Here is a 23,468-nt window from a genome sequence, read left to right on the forward strand (position 1 = left end):
TAAGAAAAGCTGGGGCAGGGTCCAGCTCAAGTGGCAGCCCTCCCTCTGATAATTCAGACCCCAGGGCCTGGGTAGGGGGTAGGGGGACAAACAGAAACAACTTAAACTTGGCTTCTGACAACCTTGGCCCCTGGCCCAGACAGGGTCTGCTGAGAATTAAAGTCACCACACTTCTTTATGCTGGTGGGGAGGTGGGGGCTGACAAGTGCCACCTTCTGGGCAGGATAGGAAAAACACAGAGTCTAGAGGCCTCACAGGAAGGTCTGACAAACTTCTGGGTCTCATCCTCAGGGAAACTTGATACTGATTGCACCCTCATCCTGAGACCTGGGCCCATCTGGTCTGGGAAAGTCTGATTGGGGTAATCAAGGAAACCAGATGCCTAACATCAAAAAATTAAGAGCCACACTAGGAAAAATGAAGATATGGCCCAGTCAGAGGAACAAACTTATACTTCATATGAGATACAGGATTTGAAACAACCAATTAAAGATATTCAAACAGATCTTCTAAATCAAATCAATGAGCTGAAGGAAAATGTGGCCAAAAAGATGAAGGATATAAAAAAGACACTGAGTGACCATAAAGAAGAATCCGTAATCTTGAGAAAACAATTGGCAGAACTTATGAGAATGAAAGGCACAGTGGAAGAGATGAAAAACCAATGGAGACATACAACAGCACATTTGAAGAGGCAGAAGAAAGGATTCATGAACTGGAGGACAGGACATCTGAAATCCTACACACAAAAGAACAGTTAGGGAAAAGAACGGAAAAATATGACCAGCATCTCAGGGAACTGAATGACAATATGAAGTGCATGAATATACCTGTCATGGGTGTCCCAGAAGGAGAAGAGGAGGGAAAAGGGACAGAAACAATAATGGAGGAAATAATCACTGAAAATTTCCCATCTCTTATAAAAAAGACATAAAATTACAGATTCAAGAAATGTAGTGTAGCCCAAAGAGAATAGATCTGAATAAACGTACTCCAAGACTCTTAATAATTGGATTATCAAATGTCAGAGACAAAGAGAGAATCCTGAAAGCAGCAAGAGAAAAGCAATCCATCACATACAAGGGAAGCTCAATAAGACTATGTGCGGATTTCTCAGTAGAAACCATGGCAGTGAGAAGGCAGTGGTGTGATATATTTAAGATACTGAAAGAGAAAAACAGCCAACCAAGAATCCTATATCCGGCAAAACTGTCCTTCAAAAGTGAGGGAGAGTTTAAAATATTTTCAGACAAATAGACACTGAGAGAGTTTGTGAACAAGAAACTGACTCTTCAAGAAATACCAAAGAGCAATACAGGCAGGTAGGAAAAGACAGGAGAGAGAAGTATGGAAGAGAGTGTAGAAGTGATGACTATCAGTAGGGATAGAAAGAGAGAGAGAGAGAGAGAGAGAGAGAAAAAAAGATATGACATATAAAAGCCAAAAGACAAAATGGGAGGCAATAGACATTATGTTGCGTGAAATTAGCCAGAAACAAAAGGACAAATACTGTTTCGTCTCACTAATATGAACTAACATTTATGAGTGAAGCTTGAAAGTTAAAGTTGAGAATACAGGTTATCAGAAGATCGAAAGAGGAGAGAGATGAGGTATTGTGATGCTGAAGGATGACAGAATGTTGAACAGGATTGATTGTATAGATCCAGAAACATGTAGCACAGTAATGTGTGATGGTAGCACAATATTGTAAGGACCCTGAACAAAGATGTGTGTGAGTATGGGTGAAAGAAAGAGGATCAACACTGGGACTGTATAACTTAGTGAAACCTAGAGTGGTCAGTGATGGTGATTAAGTGTACTAATATAAGAATGTTTTTACGTTAGGGAGAACAAATGAACAAATCAACATTGCAAACATTGCAACATTGAAAATGGAGTGATATGGGGGAAAATACAATCAATGTAAACTAGACTCTATAGTTAGCAATGTTCCTGTTAACTAATAGGCTTCCATTAATTGTAACAAAGGCACTATACCAAAGGGAGTGGTATGGGATTCTTGGTGGTGTTGTTATATGACCTTTTCCTTGTATTTTATTTTATTTTTTTCTTCATTTTTTTTCTCCTCTTCCTCTTTCATTGTGGAAGAAACGGAAATGTCCTCATACAGATTATAGTGGTAAATGTGTAACTATGTGATTATACCAGGAATCATTGATTGTTTACTTAGGGTAGATTATATGGTGTGTGAATAAAACTGTTTAACAAATAAACAGAGGGACAGAAGTGCTGGAGAAAATGTGGAGAGAGGGACGTACCTATTTACTGTTGGTGGGGAAGTAGAATGGTACAGCCCATCTGGAGGGCAGTGTGGTAGTTCCACAGGAAGCTAAGTATGGGGTTGACATATGGTCCTGCAACCCTGTTATTGGTTGTATACTTGGAGGAACTGAAGGCTGGGACACGAGTGGGCATTTGCACACTGGTGTTTGTGGTGGCAGTATTCATGATTTGCAATGGATGGAGTTGACCTAAGGGTTTATCGACTGATAAACTGAATGGTGAACTGTACAATGGAATATACAGTGGAATATTGAGCGGCAGCAAGAGGAAATGAAGTTGTGAGGTATGCAACTAGGTGAATGGACCTTGAGGACAGTAGGTTGAGTGAAATAAGCCAGAAATGAAAAGGCAAACATAATGTGTCACTAATATGGACTAACAATAATGTGCAAACTCTGAGAATTGAATATGGGAGCATGGGTTATCATGGGAAGGCTTATGTAAAGCTTCCTAGATTGTAAGCTCTTATAGTAGTCACATCTTTTCATGAGTAATAACAGTTATTTCTAAGTTCTGAGATTCTGAGTTGTGTGTGCCTGGAGCTTCGGGTATCTGTGTGACGCCTGGGACTCAGAGCCAGAGTTTGGCAGCTGTGAGTGTCAGCATTGCCCCAAGTAGCAACTGTTAAAGAGGCTGAAAAGGATATCAGACTTTGATTGGAGAAATGGACTTGGTTGAGATTGGGGTGGATCATACTATAGGGTAGAGGATGGTATTAGCTATGTTTTAAAACACTGGCTTCTGTGTGGGACCAAAGGAAGAGATGTTTATCTGGTAAAGAATCTATATTTTCTGTAGCACAGTATATAATTTAATTTGTGTGGTCAGTTTACTCAAACACCATCATTATATGGAACCTTGAATAGGGAATGAGATCTAGTTGGTTTGTACAGGTTAGTGTGAAGCCCTGATTCATCCCAGAGTAATTTGTGAAGAGAATAGAAAGTATTTCCAAAGCCCCCTTGAGGGATGGGGGGAAAATGTGGAAATATTAAACTCCCTCAGCTGAGGATTTCCTGATATTCTTGCAGGATATGCCAGTTTAGTAGGCCAAGCCCCCAGTCTTGGAGCTTGCCCTTACAAAGTTTGTTACTGCAAAGGAGAGAGGCTTAGCCTACTTATAATTGTACCTGAGAGTCAACCCCTGAGAACCTCTTTTGTTGCTCAGATGTGGCCTTTCTCTCTAAGCCAACTCTGCAGGTAAACTCACTGCCCTAGCTACTACATAGGACATGACTCCCAGGGGTGTAAATCTCCCTGGCAACATGGGACGTGATTCCTGAGGATGAGCCTGGACCTGGCATCATAGGATTGAAAAAGCCTTCTGGACCAAAAGGGGGTAGAGAAATAAAACAAAATAGTTTCAGTGGTTGAGAGATTTCAGATGGAGTCGAGAGGTCATTCTGGCGGTAACTCTTATGTGTTATATAGATATTCCTTTTTAGTTTATTAGAATAGGTAGAAGGAAATATCTGAAACTGTTGAACTGCAATCCAGTATCCTTGATTCTTGAAGACGATTATATTACTAGGTAGCTTATATGGTGTGACCATGTGATTGTGAAAAACCTTATGGCTCACGCTCTCTTTACCTAGTATATGGATAAATGAGTAGAAAAATAGGGACAAAATGTAAGTGAATAATAGGGGTTATGGGGGGTGGGGGGATATGGGATGCTTTGGGTATTCTTTTTTACTTGTATTTTTATTATGATTTTTATTTTTTTTAGTAATGAAAATGTTCAAAAATTTATTGTGATGATGAATGCACAGCTATATGATTATACTGTGAACAGTTGTGCACTTTGGATGATTGTATGGTATGTAAATATATTTCAATAAAATTGCATTGAAAAAGTACCTTTGTATTGATCAGGTACCATGTCAAATGTCAAGATATTAATAGTGGCTTCAATCTGAAATAGTATAGATTTGCCCTGAATTTTTTTTTTAAATTTATTCACATACCATACAATCATCCAAAGTATGTAATCCATTGATCACATTACCATCATACAGTTGTTCATTCATCACCCCAATCTTTTTTTTTTTTTTTTAACATTTTCCTTGTACCAGAAAAACTGAAAGCAAGAATTAAAAAAACAAGAGTAAAAACAGAACACCCAAATTGTACCCCTCTCATTCTTCCTTTAGTTTTATGGATGGGTGGATACTCATCCATCCATACACGGGACAAAGGTGCCCTGAATTTTAAAACGTTTTTTATTCAGGATCTGAAATCCTTATGGACAGTGCTTCTAATACTCTCTTAATTTCATATGAATGTATAAAAAATAGATAATATCTATGATTACTTTGAGTCTTCTGAGATAACAGATGCTTTATAAATACAGATTGGTGACAAAGTTGTTTTAGGTAAATGTCACCCATGTTTATCCTTAGTAAGAACATACTTTCTGTCTTTCTCCTTTTTAAAAATTTTTCTCTTGACTGTTTTTCTTTCAACCTTGTTTTGTATAGATTTTGTGCTGCTGCTTATTATGACATCGGACTATTTCCCATAAGGAATTCGATCACTGCCTGTTAGGGACCACTTTTTAAAAGAACTTTAAAATTTATTTATTTTCTTTGCTGTGAGGTATACATGCTCTTCTGGTAAATAAGTCTGAGGTAAGATATTGATAAAGGAATAGAAGAGAACAGTACATTTATTATATCCTTAATGAAGGAGCTCCAGAATATACTTAATAAATACTGGTGAACTCATGACTGCATTTATCCATCTCTGGTTCTCCAAGGAATAGTGGGAAGGGCCACAGCTACAATAACTCTGCATAATCATCATTGACTCTGGTTCTATTGATTGTGATTAACCAAGATGTATGGAAAACAGTTTAAGTGTTCAGTGCATATATCTCTTAAGGTCCATTAAGACGTTCATTATTTTTCAATTGATGTGTCTTAAGCTCCACTTGATGTTTGTAGTAGTGCAGTTTCACAGAAAGACTCTGAACTGCAGGATTGAGCTCATTTTTTTAATTGCATAATAAAGCATAGTCATGTTTCATAGAAAATAGAAATCCTGCTTTCACTGATTTTTTTTTTTTTTCTTTGGTATTACTAAAGAATGTATAGAGTATGTGACTAGTTCTTAAAACCTCTACATGTTAAGGACATAAGTGTTTCTTGAAATATGGGTCCTGTACTTTTAGGGGCCTCTGCCTGGTTGCTTGGTAGCCTTTAAACCACTTCCAACTTATAGGTTTTAGTCAGTAGATTCATTCATTCCATCAAGTCAGCATTTACTATGCACTGATGAATTGAACAGACACATCCTTGCTCTTGGGGAGTTTACAGGCTGATGCCAGTTCTAGGCGGTTTCAGTATAGTGAAAGCCACCCAGTTATATTGGGGAGGGGAAGAACGGGGCATCATAGCACACTGGGAAGAGGCCTCTACTGCAGACTCAGAATCAGGCTGGGTTTCTTATGGGATTGATCTCTCTGCTGTCTTGGATGACTGGGAGTTGGCCAGGAGGAGTTTTGTTTGGGACAGGAATGTAAATAAACTGCTCATACGCTGTCAGCACCACTCCCAAATCCTCAGTGGGCATTTAATAATCCATTACAGCATTTATTATTCCGGTGAGCTGGATGGAATACAGGCTCAGAATTCTTCTCAACATAGTGTCCCAGGCCACCACTACCAAATTACTGGATTTGACACGAATGAACAGTTTGCCATTTCTGGCATGAGCACCATAAAAAGGCTTCTCTTGGCTGTGGTGGTTACCTGATCAAAATAGAATTGCAGTGCGAGTTGGTTTGGGGGTCACCATGTGAGTATAATCGTGTAAAGAGTGAAGCTTCACCAATCCTATGTTCTTCCACATCACCAGTGAAGCAGGTATGGGAGGCATGGAATGTGTCTGCCCAGCCCCATGCTCCTTTTGCGAGCATATTGAACTTTTTCATTAGTTCTTCACCTTCCAATTGGGATATTGTGGTAGAATTGATGGGTTAGGGACAGGGGCTGTGACCCGCAAGGCTTAGTTACAATATTGAAAAGAATTAATTCCTTATATTGCACTTAAATGGGGATGGTTCTTAAAAGCAGTATTTGTTTAATGACACTGTCATTGGAGCAGGCAGAGTGGCTTGTTAGCTAAACAGCAGATTGAGAAAAACCTAGGGACTAGTTTGGATCCCAGCTGTGTCACTAAAATGTTTCTTGTGACCTTGGGTAAGTCATTTAACCGTCTCAGTATTCTTAAAACAACCCCCCAGGTTGTTATGAAGAACCATGAAAAATAATTTGTTTTTAGCAAATAAGTTCTGGCACCTGGGAACAAAACGAGAATCCTGCTGGATATTTATACAAAAAGAAATTTAAAGACTTTTTCATTGTACACATTTCTTCCTCCTTTTCCTTCTTATCTCTTAGGCCAAATAAGTGGTTTGCTTTTTGGAAACTTACTAGTAAATGAGAACTCTTTGGTGGTAAATCATTTTAAATTGGCAAATGCTCTGGGGTGCCTGCTTGAGAGAGGCTCTACTCTCATTTTTTTCAATAAAACATCAGCTGTGGTCTCTGACTTATTTCTTTAGAGGTAAACGCTGTCTTGCCAAGTGTTTAAAAAAAAAAACAACTGAGAAAGAATCCAGTTTCACTGGTCCATGCCATGTCTGTACTACATCTGGTAGTTTGGGAAAGGCTTCTTTCTCCTTCAGTTTTTCTTTAGTGTTCTTATGTCAGCTAATGTATTAGTGGCAGTTGTACTTTGCACACACTAATTAGAGAGCCGTCAACATTGGGGTCCAAAAGCTTACTGACAATGCAACTGTCATAGTGGTATCTTAATTGGTTGAGTGTAATTGTCATTAGGCAGCGATAAAGACATCTGGAGCTCTGGAGAAAAATCAGCCTTTTTTCCTACCTCCCTTCTATATTTGTTCTTGGTTCTCCTGGCCAGTGTTGTTAAGCATTTTTAGATCACATTTAGGGTTTGGTTCAGCTCTCTGTGACCCAACTAGTGTTTTACTCTTCTGAAAGTGTCTGTTTTTTTTTTTTTTATCATCATTTTATTGAGATATATTCACATACCACGCAGTCATACAAAACAAATTGTACTTTCGATTGTTTACAGTACCATTACATAGTTGTACATTCATCACCTAAATCAATCCCTGACACCTTCATTAGCACACACACAAAAATAACAAGAATAATAATTAGAGTGAAAAAGAGCAATTGAAGTAAAAAAGAACACTGGGTACCTTTGTCTGTTTGTTTCCTTCCCCTACTTTTCTACACATCCATCCATAAACTAGACAAAGTGGAGTTTGGTCCTTATGGCTTTCCCAATCCCATTGTCACCCCTCATAAGCTACGTTTTTATACAACTGTCTTCGAGATTCATGGGTTCTGGGTTGTAGTTTGATAGTTTCAGGTATCCACCACCAGCTACCCCAATTCTTTAGAACCTAAAAAGGGTTGTCTAAAGTGTGCGTAAGAGTGCCCACCAGAGTGATCTCTCGGCTCGTTTTGGAATCTCTCTGCCACTGAAGCTTATTTCATTTCCTTTCACATCCCCCTTTTGGTCAAGAAGATGTTCTCCGTCCCACGATGCCGGGTCTACATTCCTCCCCGGGAGTCATATTCCACGTTGCCAGGGAGATTCACTCCCCTGGGTGTCTGATCCCACGTAGGGGGGAGGGCAGTGATTTCACCTGAAAGTGTGTGTTTTGATAGCACAAGTTCATTAGTGCTAAGTCTAATTTCCATTGCCATAGTTGCTGTTACTTGTGTTAGGTGTTAGAGACTGCTGCTGGGTCCTCATGCAGTACCTGCTGGAATAGGATATTTATTCTCTGTTCCCATCAATAAAGGAAACATAGAGTCTTTTATATTGTACCGCCTGAGTCATTTTGCAGCAAAATATTTATGTTATTATGTTTAAATAGGTATCTATGGGAAAATTCTTGTATACCAAAATAAATAATTCAGCTTATCCCATATATTAAAGAGATATATTTTAACCAGTTTAGAAATAAATGCAAGAAATCTATGCACATCAATGTGTACTTTCTCAGTGTTTCACTGATGATTAACACTAGAAGGTAGGCCATAGATCTAAAAGGAGGTGCCACACATACCAGTCAGGTTGTTAATTGTGGACACTTCCTTTCACGTGCTATTTATTTATTGAGTATTAACTGTGTGTAAGGCACTGTGACTGAGGCTATGGCATTGACTTTACAGTCAAGTTAGGGGGACATGATCTGTACATATGAAATGTAACAGTAATAGGTTATTGCTTCAGATAATGGGTATAATAGAAGATAAGAGAGGGTTTCATGGAGGAGGCAGGGCCAGTGCTAGACCTTGAGAAATTGGTTGGATTGGGCTAGGTTTGTGATTCTCAGTCTTGGCTGCACATTGGAAAAACAAATGCCTGGGTCCCACCCCAAGAGGGTCAGATTTAATTGATACAGGTACAGTTGGGCATAGGGATTTTTAAAAGCCAAGGTTGAGACTACTGGGCTTGACTGTAAGGAGGGAAGGCACTCCAGAAAGGGTGTATCATGTGAGCTGAGGCTCAGAGGCAAGAGTATTTGGAAGCCAGTGAATGGCAGGCTTGTCTGGAGGTGGCTTTTGCTAAGAAGAGGTGGGAGGCAGGAGAAGAAGCTGACTGTGGAAGGTTTCCAGTGCTAGTCCTCATTCAATAAGGACTTAAGGGGCAAGAATTTACAGAGGGCTTCCCAGGTGTCAAGTGCTGGATGAACAACCATGAACAAGACCCAGACCCTGACCTCAGAAACATATAGGTTAGTAGGGGAGGCAGACAATCAAAACCACACACACACACGTAGTTGCCATAAAGGCAAAGTGCAGGTTGCTATCAGTGCATATCATAATGTATGGTCTAGTTTGGAGGGTAGGGGAGAAAGGGAGTGTTTCCAGAAGAATGATTCACGTAGTCATATATTTTTGAGGGCTTGGCTGTAGGGGCTGAGTGAAGGTGGGAGAGGCTCAGCAGTGGGAGACTGTACTAGTCTGGATGTGAGGTGTTGAGAGCTTTAGACCAGGGGCATCTCCAGGAATGAGAAGAACAAAAAGTGTTGTTGGTCTGAATGCATGAGCGCTGTGGGTTGTGGGCAAGGAGGTATTGAAGGGGCCCTTTTATTTTTGCACCAGTAACCCTGGACTGATGGGACCATTGATAAAAATAAGGAATTCAGAAACAGGCTAGTTTGGCTGTGAGCTGAAGCTTTTTGAAGCAAGCACGCATTTAATTTTAGATGTGTGGAGTTGCAATGTGAGTGGGACAACTTCCTTTATGAGAAGAAAAGACTCATTAGGAGCCTTTAAGTATTCGTAGTGTTATTATCTGTGGGACTTCTTTTCTCTCCAGCCGTCAGTAATAAGAGAGACCAAAATTTATATTTTACAGTGGAATTTGAGATTTGGCAGTTAAAGCACCTTCATCAAGTTTTGTTTTGTTGATTTGTCTAAGACATCTTTTTGTAAGGAGGTCTGGGGAACTGGAGTTCAGTCCACTTAAATTCTCTCTTCCATACCTCTCTTTTCACTTTGTGGCCCCTAAGGGGGCAGCACAAAGAACGTGAAGGCTACTGAAATGGTAGAATGTATAGTTGATAAAAAGAGAATTGCCAAGAGTGACAGAAAAGGGATACATTTTCCTGCTTTGTGTACCAAGAGTGACAGAAAAGGAATACATTTTCCTGGTTTGTGTACTACATTTTCTCAAAGTTCCTTGGTTCTCTTAATTACAGAATTCCCGTTTTCTCCCTCCCTCCCTTTCTCCTTCCCCCTCCCCTCCATCTCTTTCCGTTTCATTCTGTCTCTCTCTCTCTTTCCCTCCTCCCTCCCATACCTCCCTCCCACCCACCCACCCACCCATCCATCCATCCATCCATCCATCCATCTCTGTATTTCTGAAAGAATGGTGCCATCTTTCTCATCTTTATATCTTTATTTTCTGAACAGGCTATTTCCTTTCACATAGAATTTAACCTTAAGAACCTAATCAAACACAATCCAGAGATTCAAACACATTATCTCTGTTCATTGTCTTTGTAGCTAACTAAGCAAGTGGCCTTACTCCAGGAAATGTCCTGAGTCGTTTTTGGTGTTTCAGTTAAATCTGGAAGTTGGGAGCAGCACGATGTGAGATTTTGTTTAGGGTTTCCCATTAAGAAGGGGGATTTGGAATGCTGTCTGGGAAGATGGAGCCTGCGGCCATGCTTTGGCTGTGATGGTATCAATATCTGCCTTTGCTTGCCCTTGGGCAGTCTTAATGACACTCAGGTAGTGAGCATTGTTACTTACTGGAGGATCAGTGGTCAAACAGAGGCAGAGCAGCCCAGCTTTAGAAAGTAAGTTGTTTGGCTCTTTATACCACATGCATATTCTCTGGTTCCATCCTGCAAGTAGAGAGCTGAATTCTGTGATCTAGGGAGCTCATGTGACAGAATGACTTGAATTACATATTAGGTGGATTTACTATAGATTAATAACTTACAGGAACTACTACCATGTTTAGTAAACAAAGCACTCCTGAATCAGAGTATTCTTAGTTTCTTTGTTAAGATGCCTCACACGAGAAATTAACCTTCTATAACCAGTTCATAAATGTATCGTGTTATAGATTGCAGTGGTGAAATAAATCTCAGAGGTTATCTTGTTCAACTCTACCTTCTATTGTGGGATCAAAGGAACCCTGGAGGATTTATGGCTAGGGCCTCAGGAGGATTGTGAACCCCCTTAAAATTGTCTGCCTATCCTATTTGTGTGGGTACATCAAGAGACTCAAAGGCATCTCTTTACGTGTTGACCAAAACCCTCCTCAGCAGTCAAGGAATTTAGCTTAACTACCTCGATGGCAGGCAGTACACCACCTTCTCATCTGTCTATTCCGTTATCCTAGGGCCTTTGTATCTGAGCAGGGCCTGGCCCTGCCTCGGCTTTGATAGAGAGAGTCATTTGTTGGAGTGGCAGTAGTAATAGGAGAGAGTGAATGCTCCTATTTTCTAAGTGGGCAGAACCAGGGAGTGTCATGCAATTCGGCAAGAGCTTTTCATGAGAAGGCAGCATTGTCTGGCTGCTGAATGTACGATTTAATTGTTTCAGCAAATCAATTAGTCTTTAGGGACTTTAATCAGTCAAATCTGATGCATGGATGAGGTATTAGAAAGCTTGTGCTTGCAAGACTATTAGTTCTTAGTGTCTCTGCAACATTTCTCTCTCCCTCCCTCTTTGTCTTGTGTGTGTGTGTGCGTGTGTGTTCATGTAAGTAAATATTGCTGCTTATACAGATTTCTGTTTGTGATCCCTTGGGTGGCAGAACTTAAGGTAACAGATGGGCTGTAATAGTATAAAAGGAAAAACAAGGAGATCTTGGTACCCAATTTATTATTGTAGCTTTCTCATTTGGAATTGTCACCATTGTGCTGTAAGAACGTGGGACATTTTCTCAGCCTTCTGTTGTCTCTAGTTGACATTTTCTCCTGTTGGATTTACTCATCTAAACAGTATGGCAGGAGTGGTTCCATGCCGACCACCTCTTCTTCCTCTTCCTCTAAGGCTCTCTCCATTTTCTCCACCATGGCCCTGCTTTTTAAACCCCTTTTGGAATCAAGTGTGTCCTTCTTTTCCAGATATACATCAGGGGACGTGAGGGTGTGGGACACACGCACCTGGGACTACATAGCCCCCTTCCTGGAATCAGAGTATGAGGAGGACGAGCCTGGAATGCAGCCATATGTCTCCTTTGTGAGGATAAACAGCTCGCTAGCGGTGGCGGCTTATGAGGATGGTAAGTAACCGCAACCCTCCTCCCTATTAAGGAAAAAAAAAAGCTTTACAAAAATTAAGCAGCTGTGGCTGGCTCCCCACCCCCCATTAATCCTTCCATATATACCCGTGGACACACACACGTTCACACACATGCACCCACTCTCGCCTTTATGTGAAGAAGTTGGCCAATAACCCTCAATGCGTTAGTAGGCATTGGAACAAAGCACCCATTACAACTGGTGTTTAATGCCTACTGGAACTGTCGGACTGGGTTTTAGTGCCAGACACGGGGCTGGCCAAGCCATCTTAAGCAAATAACTTGTTTGGTGTAAAATATTAAATATACTTGGCCTGCTTTTCCTTTAACCTCTGCTCAGTCCAAAGGGAATAGTGAAAAGGGGCTAGACATAGATAATCTACTGATAAATATGGAAACAGAGAAATGAAAGTCAGGGCCTACCTTTTCCTGGCACTTACACACTATACAAGATAATTTATGGTAATACAGTACTATGCTGTCTCTCTGGGGCTGATAGAATTTTTTTTGCATGTGAAAAACTATAAATTTACAGAACTAGCTAAGAATAGTTTTAAAGTAGCTGTGCTTAAGAAACACTTGGTAGTTTATAGCTAATAGAAATAATAATTTTGGTAGCCATGATATCCTAGATTCATACTTTTCACGCTCCTGATATCCATTATGTAGTAAAGTCTGAATCTCCAAAAGCTTTGTATCCCTACTGACCTGCAAGTTGGACTACAGCATATTTCAGAATGTTAGTGTTCACGTAATGGCACCATTGCAAATCTTTGGAGTCAGTGTGGCATTATCAGTTGGCTCAGGGGTACGAAACTATAGGAAGTAGCTATTGGGGAATTTTATAACCATGTGCCATTTAAAAATAAAACTTAGGGCTGAGTCTTAAAATATTTTCATTTTATTACTTTAACAACATGAACTCTGTTCTTTTGGTTTGATGTTATTAGACACCATTGATGGATTATTTTCTTTCCAGTCTGTAGAAATTCAGCTAAGCTGTTTCTGTTGTATAATTATTATCAATATTTCATATATGTTTATTGAGATCCTGGATAGATAGCCTAAGAGCAGCTTGAGTGTGTTTGCTACTTTCCAAATTATCGAGTTTTTTATTTTTTTTAAGCAGCTATGTAAAGGGTTCAGTGCTTTTTAATTTAGAGTAGTACAGTTGTAGAATCATCTTAAAGCCCTCCCACATATACATGCATTGCACACACAAACAGATGGAGAAATTGAGGTCCAGTGAGTTTGGCTAAGTGATCTGCTGGAGGTCTAATCATTAGTCAGTAGTGAATTCAGAACTATGATATTTGTCTCCTGGGCCATGCTCTGGTTATAATGGTGTTTAAGAAGTACTAAGCATAGGGACTCTTGTAGACATGTGAGCCCAATTTATTTGTACCACCTTGTCTCATATCTTGTGACCTTGAAAATATCTTTTGAGATGATGTGCAAGTGCTGGGTTTTCTGTTGTTGGTTAGAATTATCTTTGTTACATTCATCCCTATTCTTGAGCACAGAAATATTGGGAAACAGTGTGGATTTGATAGAGAAAATAATCTTTGATAAACACTTGGCAAATAATTACCAAAATATACTTTAAATACTTGGTTTAAAAATAATTTCATATTTAAAATTCAGGCAGAGCAAAATATATAAAATAAAAAGTTAAAGTGTTCCTCTCTGTGCCCCAACCTCTAGTCCCTCTCATCCTTTACACATGGATCCTTCTCTTTGTGCTTTTCTACACCTTGCTTTATTCACCTAATGACCTATCTTGGCTCTTTACATATTCACGCTTATAGGTAAGCCTTATTGTTTTTAACAGCTGTGTAATATTCCATTATGTGGCTCAACTATAATTTATTTATTAGGCCCCTTATTGATACACATTTGGATTGTTTTTTTTTTATTAAAGATAGTGCTGTGAGCAATATCCTTCAACAAATATTATGATAGACTTGTGCTAGTTTATCCATGGAGTAAATTACTAGTAATTACTGGGTCAAAGGCTATGAATGCTTTTAAATTTTGGTCAGTATTGCCAAATTGCCTTACCAAAAGGTTTCACCAGTTTATATTCTCACCAAAAATATGAAGCTATTTCCTCATACTTGTCCAGTAGAGGAAAACGGTATTTCATTGTTTTCATTTGCTTTTCCTTGATTGTAAATGCTATGAACATCTGTTTGTTGTGTTACTAGTTATTTGTATTTCTCTCTCTGTAAATTGCTTGTTCCTGTCTTTCTTCTTTTTTCTTGGGGTTATTATTTTTTCTAGTTGAAAGTAAGGGCTCAGGAAATAACCCTTGTCATATGTATTTCAAATATTTTTTCAGTTTGTCATTTATCCTTCAGTAGAATTTCTTTATGGTTTATTTTTCATAATGGTAGTTGTGTTTGTATGTGTGTGTGATTTTATTTTTTTAATCCATAAACAAGTGGATTTAATTTTTAAATTTAACATTTTTGACTAGGTCATGCATTTTTAGGGCTCAAAGATCAAAATAATATAAAGTTATATATTGAGAAGGCTTGTTTCCACCCGTTTTCGTCTACTCTGTTCGCCCTCCATAGGTAACCACATTTTAGTTTCTTGTGCATACTTCCAGTATTTCTGTATTGCAAATACAAGCAAATATGAATAGCTATTGAGATTCCCCCCTTTTACCAAAAATAGTATATTTATTTCATATTATTCCACACCTTGCTCTTTTCACTTAACATGTCTTGAAAGGTTGTCCATGTCAGTGTGTAGTGTGTGCTCCTTTTTCATGCCCACATAGTATTCCATTGCATGCAAGTACTATCATTTATGTACCACTCATTTATTGAAGAATAGTTGGGTCGTTCCTAATCTTTTCCTATTACAAACAATGTTACAGTGAAAAATCTTGTACATATGACATTTTGTGTATGTGCAAGAAGGATGGTTTCCTATAAAAGGAATTTCTAGGTCAAAGGGTAGATGCAAATGGATTGAACCATTTTGCACTCTCACCATCAAGGTATGAGTGTGTGCCCATATCCTCACAGCTTTACCAGCAAAATATATTTTTCAAACTTTTGAATGTTTGTCAGTCTGATAGGTAAGAAATGGTATCTGAATGTAGTTTTAGTTCATATTTCTGTTCGTGTGAGAAATGTCAAATTTTTTTTTCATTTGCATACCTGCTACTTGTAGTTCTTTCTTTTTCTTCTGTTAATGTTAAGACTTTATTTTTTTTATATTTCAGTCTTGCTCAACCTAGAGTTTATCCTGGAATAGTATGAGTGTAGATCTGAGTATATCTTTCTTCTAGTGCCTCGTATTAGAAAGCCCATCTCTACTTCACTGGTTTAAGGTACCGCCTTTATAAGCTTTTAGATATGAAGTTCTTTTTGTACGTGGATCTGTTTCTCATCTTTACGTTCTTTTCCAGTTGCTCTATCTAGTATTTTAAATTTACATCATTGAATGCAGGGGTATTCGCCTACCCCACCTCCAAGGTTGCTAACATGACCACAGACATAGGGGACTGGTGGTTTGATGGGTTGAGCCCTCTACCATAAGTTTTACCCTTGGGAAGACGGTTGCTGCAAAGGAGAGGCTAGGCCTCCCTGTATTTGTGCCTAAGAGTCTCCTCCTGAATGCCTCTTTGTTGCTCAGATGTGGCCCTCTCTCTCTAGCTAAACCAACTTGAAAGGTGAAATCACTGCCCTCCCCCCTATGTGGGATCAGACACCCAGGGAAGTGAATCTCCCTGGCAACGTGGAATATGACTCCCGGGGAGGAATGTAGACCCGGCATCGTGGGATGGAGAACATCTTCTTGACCAAAAGGGGGATGTGAAAGGAAATGAAATAAGCTTCAGTGGCAGAGAGATTCCAAAACGAGCCGAGAGATCACTCTGGTGGGCACTCTTACGCACACTTTAGACGACCTTTTTTAGGTTCTAAAGAATTGGGGTAGCTGGTGGTGGATACCTGAAACTATTAAACTACAACCCAGAACCCATGAATCTCGAAGACAGTTGTATAAAAATGTAGCTTATGAGGGGTGACAGTGGGATTGGGAATGCCATAAGGACCAAACTCCACTTTGTCTAGTTTATGGATGGATGTGTAGAAAAGTAGGGGAAGCAAACAAACAGACAAAGGTACCTAGTGTTCTTTTTTACTTCAATTGCTCTTTTTCACTCTAATTATTATTCTTGTTATTTTTGTGTGTGTGCTAATGAAGGTGTCAGGGATTGATTTAGGTGATGAATGTACAACTATGTAATGGTACTGTAAACAATCGAAAGTACAATTTGTTTTGTATGACTGCGTGGTATGTGAATATATCTCAATAAAATGATGATTAAAAAAAAAAGTAAATGAAAAAAAAAAATTTACATCATTATGTTTGTCAGTCTGGTCCTTTTGGGTTTCACATCATGCTCAGGAGACTTGCCCTACTTCAAAGTTACATCAAATCTACTGTACTTCCATGGCTGCGATGTTTACATTGAAATCTTTGATTTGTCTCATTCATTTTGCTATTAAGGATTATTTCTTCTCTGAGAACTCTTGTGTTTTCTTGCTCCTCTCTTACACTGAGCTTGTTTTACCAGTCTGATCTGGTAAAATAGTTGTTACTATTTCTGAGCTAAATACCAACTTCTCACCTTTATCTAGACTAGGTGTCACTGTCTTGGTCTTACATGAGTTTAACAGATTGACACTACATTTATACCAGGATGTTGATGAATAGCTACTTCTGGACAAAGATGGAAACACTCTAACAGATACTGACATGCATATTTTATATTGCTCCTTTACAGGAGCCTGTCTAATAGGCAGTTCTTAGTCATACATGGCAAAAGTAAAATTTACCTTGTGGGTCTGCTGCTTAGATTTTGTGATTGTGCCCTACAGAAAAGAAGCATAAGATAATAAAATGAATTAATGAACTTCAGCTGTCTGCTTGTGCCAAAGGGAAGCTCTAAAGCCGCTGAAGACCCCCTGATGATTTATACACATATCCATAGAAGGAATCAGATTCAGAAGGAGAGATGGAAACTGCTTTGGGAGAAAATAAGTCATCTCTGCATCCTTTTTAGCCTTCTTGTCCTGTAGGAACACTGTACATGCACCTGGGTTGTTGAGGTTTGGCAAGGTGATCCACAGTTGTGATTTTTTGAATTCCAACCCACTGGCCTCATATTTCTTCTGCCTTGTTTCCGACTGTCAGCACTGGCCATCCTCCAGTTTGATTTTACCACTAATTGTGTTGCACGTTATCATACCAAAATGAATCAAATCAAAATGCTTTTCCTGGAGCATTAGATAAAGCAAGTGAAGGTTCTGAGTAATGAGCAGATGCTGCTAATGCAGGGACAGTGGAGACCTTGCCAGGACTCCATCTGCTCCATGCTTGCCTGCCTTTGGCCTCAAGCCATAGCATTATAGGGAATGGCAGTATACCTCAAAACCTGCTCTCTCTTCACAGAGTTGGTCTTGAAAACTCTCTCTTTGGTGAAAAATGAAATTATACATTTCTTAGGTGCAAAGAAGTTCATATTTGACCCCCTAAGTGGAGAGAGGAGATACAAGACCCTGTGCGTATTAGCAGGTGGAAACCTAGATGGGACAGCCAACAGTCCTTGTGATGTCCTGCCATCAAGCGAGGCAAAGTGGCTTATCCATTTTTGCAGCACTCCCAGTGCAATTGTTGGCACACACACATGGTCCATTGTCAGGAACTGTGCCTGCCTGGGCTGGGTGACCATGATTTCTCATTTACTGACATACTGACAATGGATGGGAGTGGGGTGGGGGTGCTTTCCAAGCTTCTTCTTAGCAGTGAGCAGTAGAATTATGCTTTGGTTAGACAGCTTTTGGTATGACAGCTTTACATGCTTCTAAAGTTTTACCATTTTATGTTTAATAAAAAATTCAGTCCTGTGATAGTTTTGCTTATGTCTCCTATTTGTATGTAGAGGGTGACACTAACATTTGAATGTACTATACAACCTCCCTTTCCTCTTTGGCCAACATTGAAATTTTAGAGGTAGATTATTAATATAATAAAGCATTGCTTGGGAGATGACTAGGACAATTGGATGTGAACTGTGGAGAATTTTTTTTTTCCAAGGCATTTATTTTCTTAAAAGTTTCAGTAACCAGTTCTTGCCTGATACCTTTGCCTGCCCTTTCTTAGATCTAGGAGTTTTCTTATTCAGTCACTTCACAACAAAACAAAACAACTTTCTGACAACCCCCAAAATACCAGGTGTATTCCCTTTGAAAGATAAGGTACATTTATGAATTTAAACAATTTTCTTAAAAGTAGGAATGCTCTAGTTTAAAGATATTCAGAGAGGAATTTAAACAGTTAAATGTAGATGCTCTGAACTAAGGTAGTTCTTTTGGTATTTAGGAAGTCTTTCTTAGGGCATTGAAATTAAAAGTTGACTGCTACCTGGTATGAGAGGATGTTAGATTTGGTTTCATAGACAAGTCATGGAGACTGTATTGTGTGATGGAGAAAATTGCTGAATAAATATACTCTTTTAAAGGTTCTTTTATTCTTTAGTGAGGAGAGTTTGAAAGTATTTTTGTTTTGTACTTGTTTGTATATATTTTGGACTGAATATGGATATGACTGAGGCATTGTTTTCAGAAGGGAGTCCACAGGTATGATCTTGGGTAGGAGTTGTGATATTTTTAAAAATAATGTGTATTTATTTTGATGGTAATGTAAATACTGAGCTAGGCTGTGGGATTTCAGCATCTGAGTTTGCATTTTGTATTTATAGGTTGTTTACACCAATTTATCACCTAACATGCCTGTATTGAGCTTTTAATGTCTTGTTTTTCATGCTTTGTGATCCACAGATGAATTCTTAGGGGTCTGCAAGTTCTCAAATTTAGAAAACACTGAAAAGGGTAGCTCTTGTGATATTAGGCAAAGACATAGCAGATATTGATTTCTAGGTATAACTAGGAATTTTTGAAGTTACTAGTGAAAATAATTTGAAATAATTTTTATCATGCAAGAAAAAGAGGCATATTGAATTTACAAGATAAGATTTGGCATTAATCCTTTGGTATATAGGAGGTGGATTTATTGAAATCCGATTTTTAATAATACACAGTATGATGCATAAATTTAAAGTAGTTCCACTTATTACAGTTCTAGAATAAAAATAAAGGAAAAATACCATTGTACTGTACAACACAGTGAACCCTAATGTAAACTAGAGACTATAATTAATAGTATAATTATAATAATATTGTTTCATCAGTTTGTAACTAAGGTGCCACACTGATGATAAGGCAAACTGTTAATAATAGGGAAAACTGTGTATGTACGGGAGGTATATGGGAACTTCGTATTTTCTGCAAGATTTTTCTGTGAACCTACAACTTCTCTAATAAAAAAATGAGGCCTTCAGTGGCAGAGAGATTCCAAAAGGAGCCGAGAGGTCACTCTGGTGGGCACTCTTACGCACACTTTAGACAACCCTTTTTAGGTTCCAAAGAATTGGGGTAGCTGGTGGTGGATACCTGAAACTATCAAACTACAACCCAGAACCCATGAATCTCGAAGACAGTTGTATAAAAATGTAGCTTATGAGGGGTGACAATGGGATTGGGAAAGCCATAAGGACCACACTCCACTTTGTCTAGTTTATGGATGGATGAGTAGAAAAATAGGGGAAGGAAACAAACAGACAAAGGTACCCAGTGTTCTTTTTTACTTCAATTGCTCTTTTTCACTCTAATTATTGTCGGAAATAAAGCGGTACCTGTAAGGGAATAAACGCTCTCTCGGTTCTGGAGGAGAAAAGAATTTATTTACGATCTTGCAAGATGGGGCGTCCAGCCAAACACGCAGAAGGCTGGCGCCCCAGAGGAAGAGAATGGCGATGTTTAAATCTCCTACTCCTAATTCGCAAGTCCCTCCCCTGTTTCCCCATTGACTGGGTACTACAGAGGTTACAGCCTATCCGAGAACACTAACTAATTCATCTTTTGAGATTTTAATTTGTACAGCCAATCCCAGAGAGCCAACTAGCTCATTATTGAGATTTTGAACTGATTAGCCAATGCCCCCCCAAATTTTTATTTTTTTTGCTGTGAGTTCCCGCCTCTGATACTACCTCATGTCTCTTTACATCAGGCAGATTCTCTCTTCTCTTTGTCTGGGGCTTGTTTAAACTGGTTTTGCCTCCATTTCCCTTATTCCATGCTGTCTCTATGTGAAAACGAAACTTATTCCTTTCTTACAGATTCCCTCCTCTTTCTTTTTTTAAACACTTTTAGTTTTCACATTTTAGATTCTCAAATTTGCTAAGGGCTTTTTCACATTCCTCATCATATGGATCTTTTTTATTTTTGATTCTAGTGGTTTTGATGGGTTTTTGAACTAGCCTTTGAGCACACGGGATTATGTAGCACCCAGCTGTTATAAACATTTTGGCTGGAATGATAAGGAAAATTAAAATAGATGTTGCAATTCCTTTCCATTTCTTGAACCAATTTTCCAACCATTCTATGAGTGGGTTGTTAATGCTAGAATTCTTTTCTAGTTTCTGAAATAAGGCTGTTAAGCCTTGTAGGGCTTTGGTGATAGTTCCATTAGGCGCGGTATTATAGGGGATGAATGTGCGACAATTTCCCCCAACTATAGCACAGACGCCTCCTTTTTCAGCTAGCATCATGTCTAGGGCCATTCTGTTTTCCCATGCCATTCGGCTAGTGGCATCTAACTGTTCTGCTATTTCTTTAATGACATCCCTGGTATAGTTGATAAATTTTAGCTGATGATTGACATTTTTATTGATGGTGATTCACCAGAATAAGGACGATTTAAATTCTGCAGCTAATTGATTTTTAGCTTTAAACTCATTAGGAACTTTCTGGGGAACCCCTATACTATCTACAAACATTTTTTTATTGAAGGAACTAGGTACACTTTGTACATTTTTCTTTTCTCCTTTGCCTTGGGTTGGTACTTTATTACTTTCAAATGCCAGGGTAAATGAGATAGCCAATTGAACCAGAGCACAGGTTCCTCCCCACCTTTCAGGTAGTGTTGGCCAGAGGATGCCCTTCCCACAGTACCACCAGAGGTCTGCTCGGGGTATAGTTAGGCTGGAGAAGTTGCCAGTACTATCCTTGCTCACATTCCACACCTGTGTACACAGAGCCATGGTACCAAGATCCTGGAGCCCTTCTTCCCATCTGGAGAGACAGGCAGAGTGGTTTCCGGGACCAAGGCAAGACGCTGGTATGGCTTTGACACTTCCCTTCTGGACTGGAGGGAAAAGGGAGGACAACGTACTACAACTTTCACCAGGAGTAGCATTTTGAAAGAGGAGTGTTATACATTTAAACTCCCTTTCATGCTTTTTCATCCCCAAGGGGAAGGGCATAATCTGAACAGTGGGTTGTTTGGTTGTACAAGCATAACAGTCACTTCTGTTTAGACTCTGGATGGTATGTTTGCCCCATTCTACCCAGGCATTTGTATTTCCATAACCTGTCTCTATTTCTGTGGTTTGCTTTAAGTCTTTGGCCTTAAGTGTTCTAATGACCTTGGGGTCAATTTGAACTGGAGAGTTAAATTCCAGCCAAGTTTCCCTTAATGGTTTTTCCTCCAACCTGGGTAAGACCCATCCCTCATACTGTGTGGTCCACCAAGCAGTGTTCCAAGAATAACAGGGGTTAGGTGTCTCATAAGTTATACTCTCAAATGTTCGCCCCCCAACAATCTTGCTTTCTATTTGAACAGTCTGCTTACATAAATGCTTATATTCCTCACTCAGTTGTTGCTGACGTTTTAGATTTTTACAGCTCATTACTTGACAAACATCAAATTGTACAGTTTGAGACTTTAAGCCTTTGACTACACTTATAACCAGCTTAGCAGAACCTGTTACTCCTTGAATATAGAACATTATGATCAGTATAAGCAATTTCATCATTAAGCTATACACAGAGCACAATGCAAACACAGGGTTTAATCCAGCCCTTCCTCCCTCCTAATATGTTCTTTCAACTGTTGCCTATTTAAAGTGATCCTTAGGGGATCTGAGGTAGGAGTCACTTTCCAGGATTCAGGTTGAGTTGCTGGATACTTATCGTCTGGTTCAGGCACCGGTCCCTTCACTCGTGTGTAATGAGTCCAGCCTCTTTCTGCCATTCGGACTGCCGTCTCAGTTGTCAGCAAGACCTGATAGGGTCCTTCCCAGATCGGTTGAAGTTTGGATTCTTTCCACGACCGGATCAGAACCCAGCTGCCAGGCTGATGTCGATGGGCAGCAAATTCAAGAGGCGGGGTCTGAGCCAGCAGTCCACGGTGCCTGAGAGATGATAAAGTAGAAGACAAGGCCAGTATATAATTCTTAAGAAAAAGATCTTTTGTGTCTAGGGAGGGGAGCTCTCCAGTCCACCTGGGGAAAGGCAAACCAAAAAGCATTTCATAAGGGGAAATTCCCAGTTCTTTTCTAGGGGCAGTCCTGATTCTTAGTAGAGCTATAGGTAAGCACTTGATCCAAGGTAACTTTGTTTCCAAAACTAATTTAAAAAGATGTTTCTTTATGGTTTGATTCATTCTTTCCACTCTCCCAGAGGATGGTGGATGCCAGGGAGTGTGGAAGTCCCAAGTGACACCCAGGCTTCTCATGACATTTTGCAACACACGGGAGGTAAAGTGACTGCCATTATCAGAGTCTATATTTTCCACTAACCCATAACGGGGAATGATTTGTTCAAGGATAACTTTAGAAGTTCCCAATGCTGTAGCTGAGGATAGAGGGTAGGCTTCCACCCATCCAGTGAGGTGGTCGACAATTACCAAAATATATTTTAAACGACCGATTGGTGGCATTTCAGTGTAATCAACTTGAATGCTCTGGAATGGTCTCAGGCCCGGCTCTCTTCCCCCTTGTACCTGTTTTCTTAAAACCTTTTTATTAATTTTTTGACAAATTATGCACCGCTCACAGATTTGTTTAGCAACTGTATAAAGGCCTACACATCCAAATTGTCTAAGTACTACATCACGCATGGCTTGTACCCCCCAATGACTCCCCTGGTGTAGGACTGCTAATATCTTCCTCATTATTTGTTTATTTAACATCTGTCTGCCATCTGGGAGAAACCATTTTCCCTGATCATTTAAGGTTGCTCCTAACTGTTTCAACTCTTTTGCTTCTTTGGCAGAGAATGTAGGGACCCCAAATTCCTTAGGGATAGAGGGTATTAGGATCATTATTTTTAAAGGGGGGTAGAGAGAGGCCTCCTTAGCCTTTTCATCAGCCAACCTATTGCCTTTTGCCTCAAAAGTAGGTCCCTTCTGGTGTCCATTTATAT

The 23,468-nt window shown here is 39.4% G+C and overlaps 1 protein-coding gene across 5 annotated transcripts in view; it reads left to right on the plus strand.

Moving 5' to 3' along the window:
* Positions 1-23,468, plus strand: part of FBXW8 (F-box and WD repeat domain containing 8) — a 163,801-nt gene that overhangs the window by 48,702 nt on the left and 91,631 nt on the right. For all 5 annotated transcript variants that reach the window (XR_005214003.1, XR_005214002.1, XM_037816888.1 and 2 more), the window contains one exon: positions 11,945-12,102. Coding sequence is in view for 3 of the 5 variants with exons in the window: in XM_037816888.1 (XP_037672816.1) it covers positions 11,945-12,102 (158 nt within the window). In the remaining 2 variants the exon portion in view is untranslated. The remainder of the gene's footprint in view (positions 1-11,944; positions 12,103-23,468) is intronic.

Source organism: Choloepus didactylus, chromosome 23 (assembly GCF_015220235.1).
Source record: "Choloepus didactylus isolate mChoDid1 chromosome 23, mChoDid1.pri, whole genome shotgun sequence".
Classification (NCBI taxonomy): domain Eukaryota; kingdom Metazoa; phylum Chordata; class Mammalia; order Pilosa; family Megalonychidae; genus Choloepus; species Choloepus didactylus.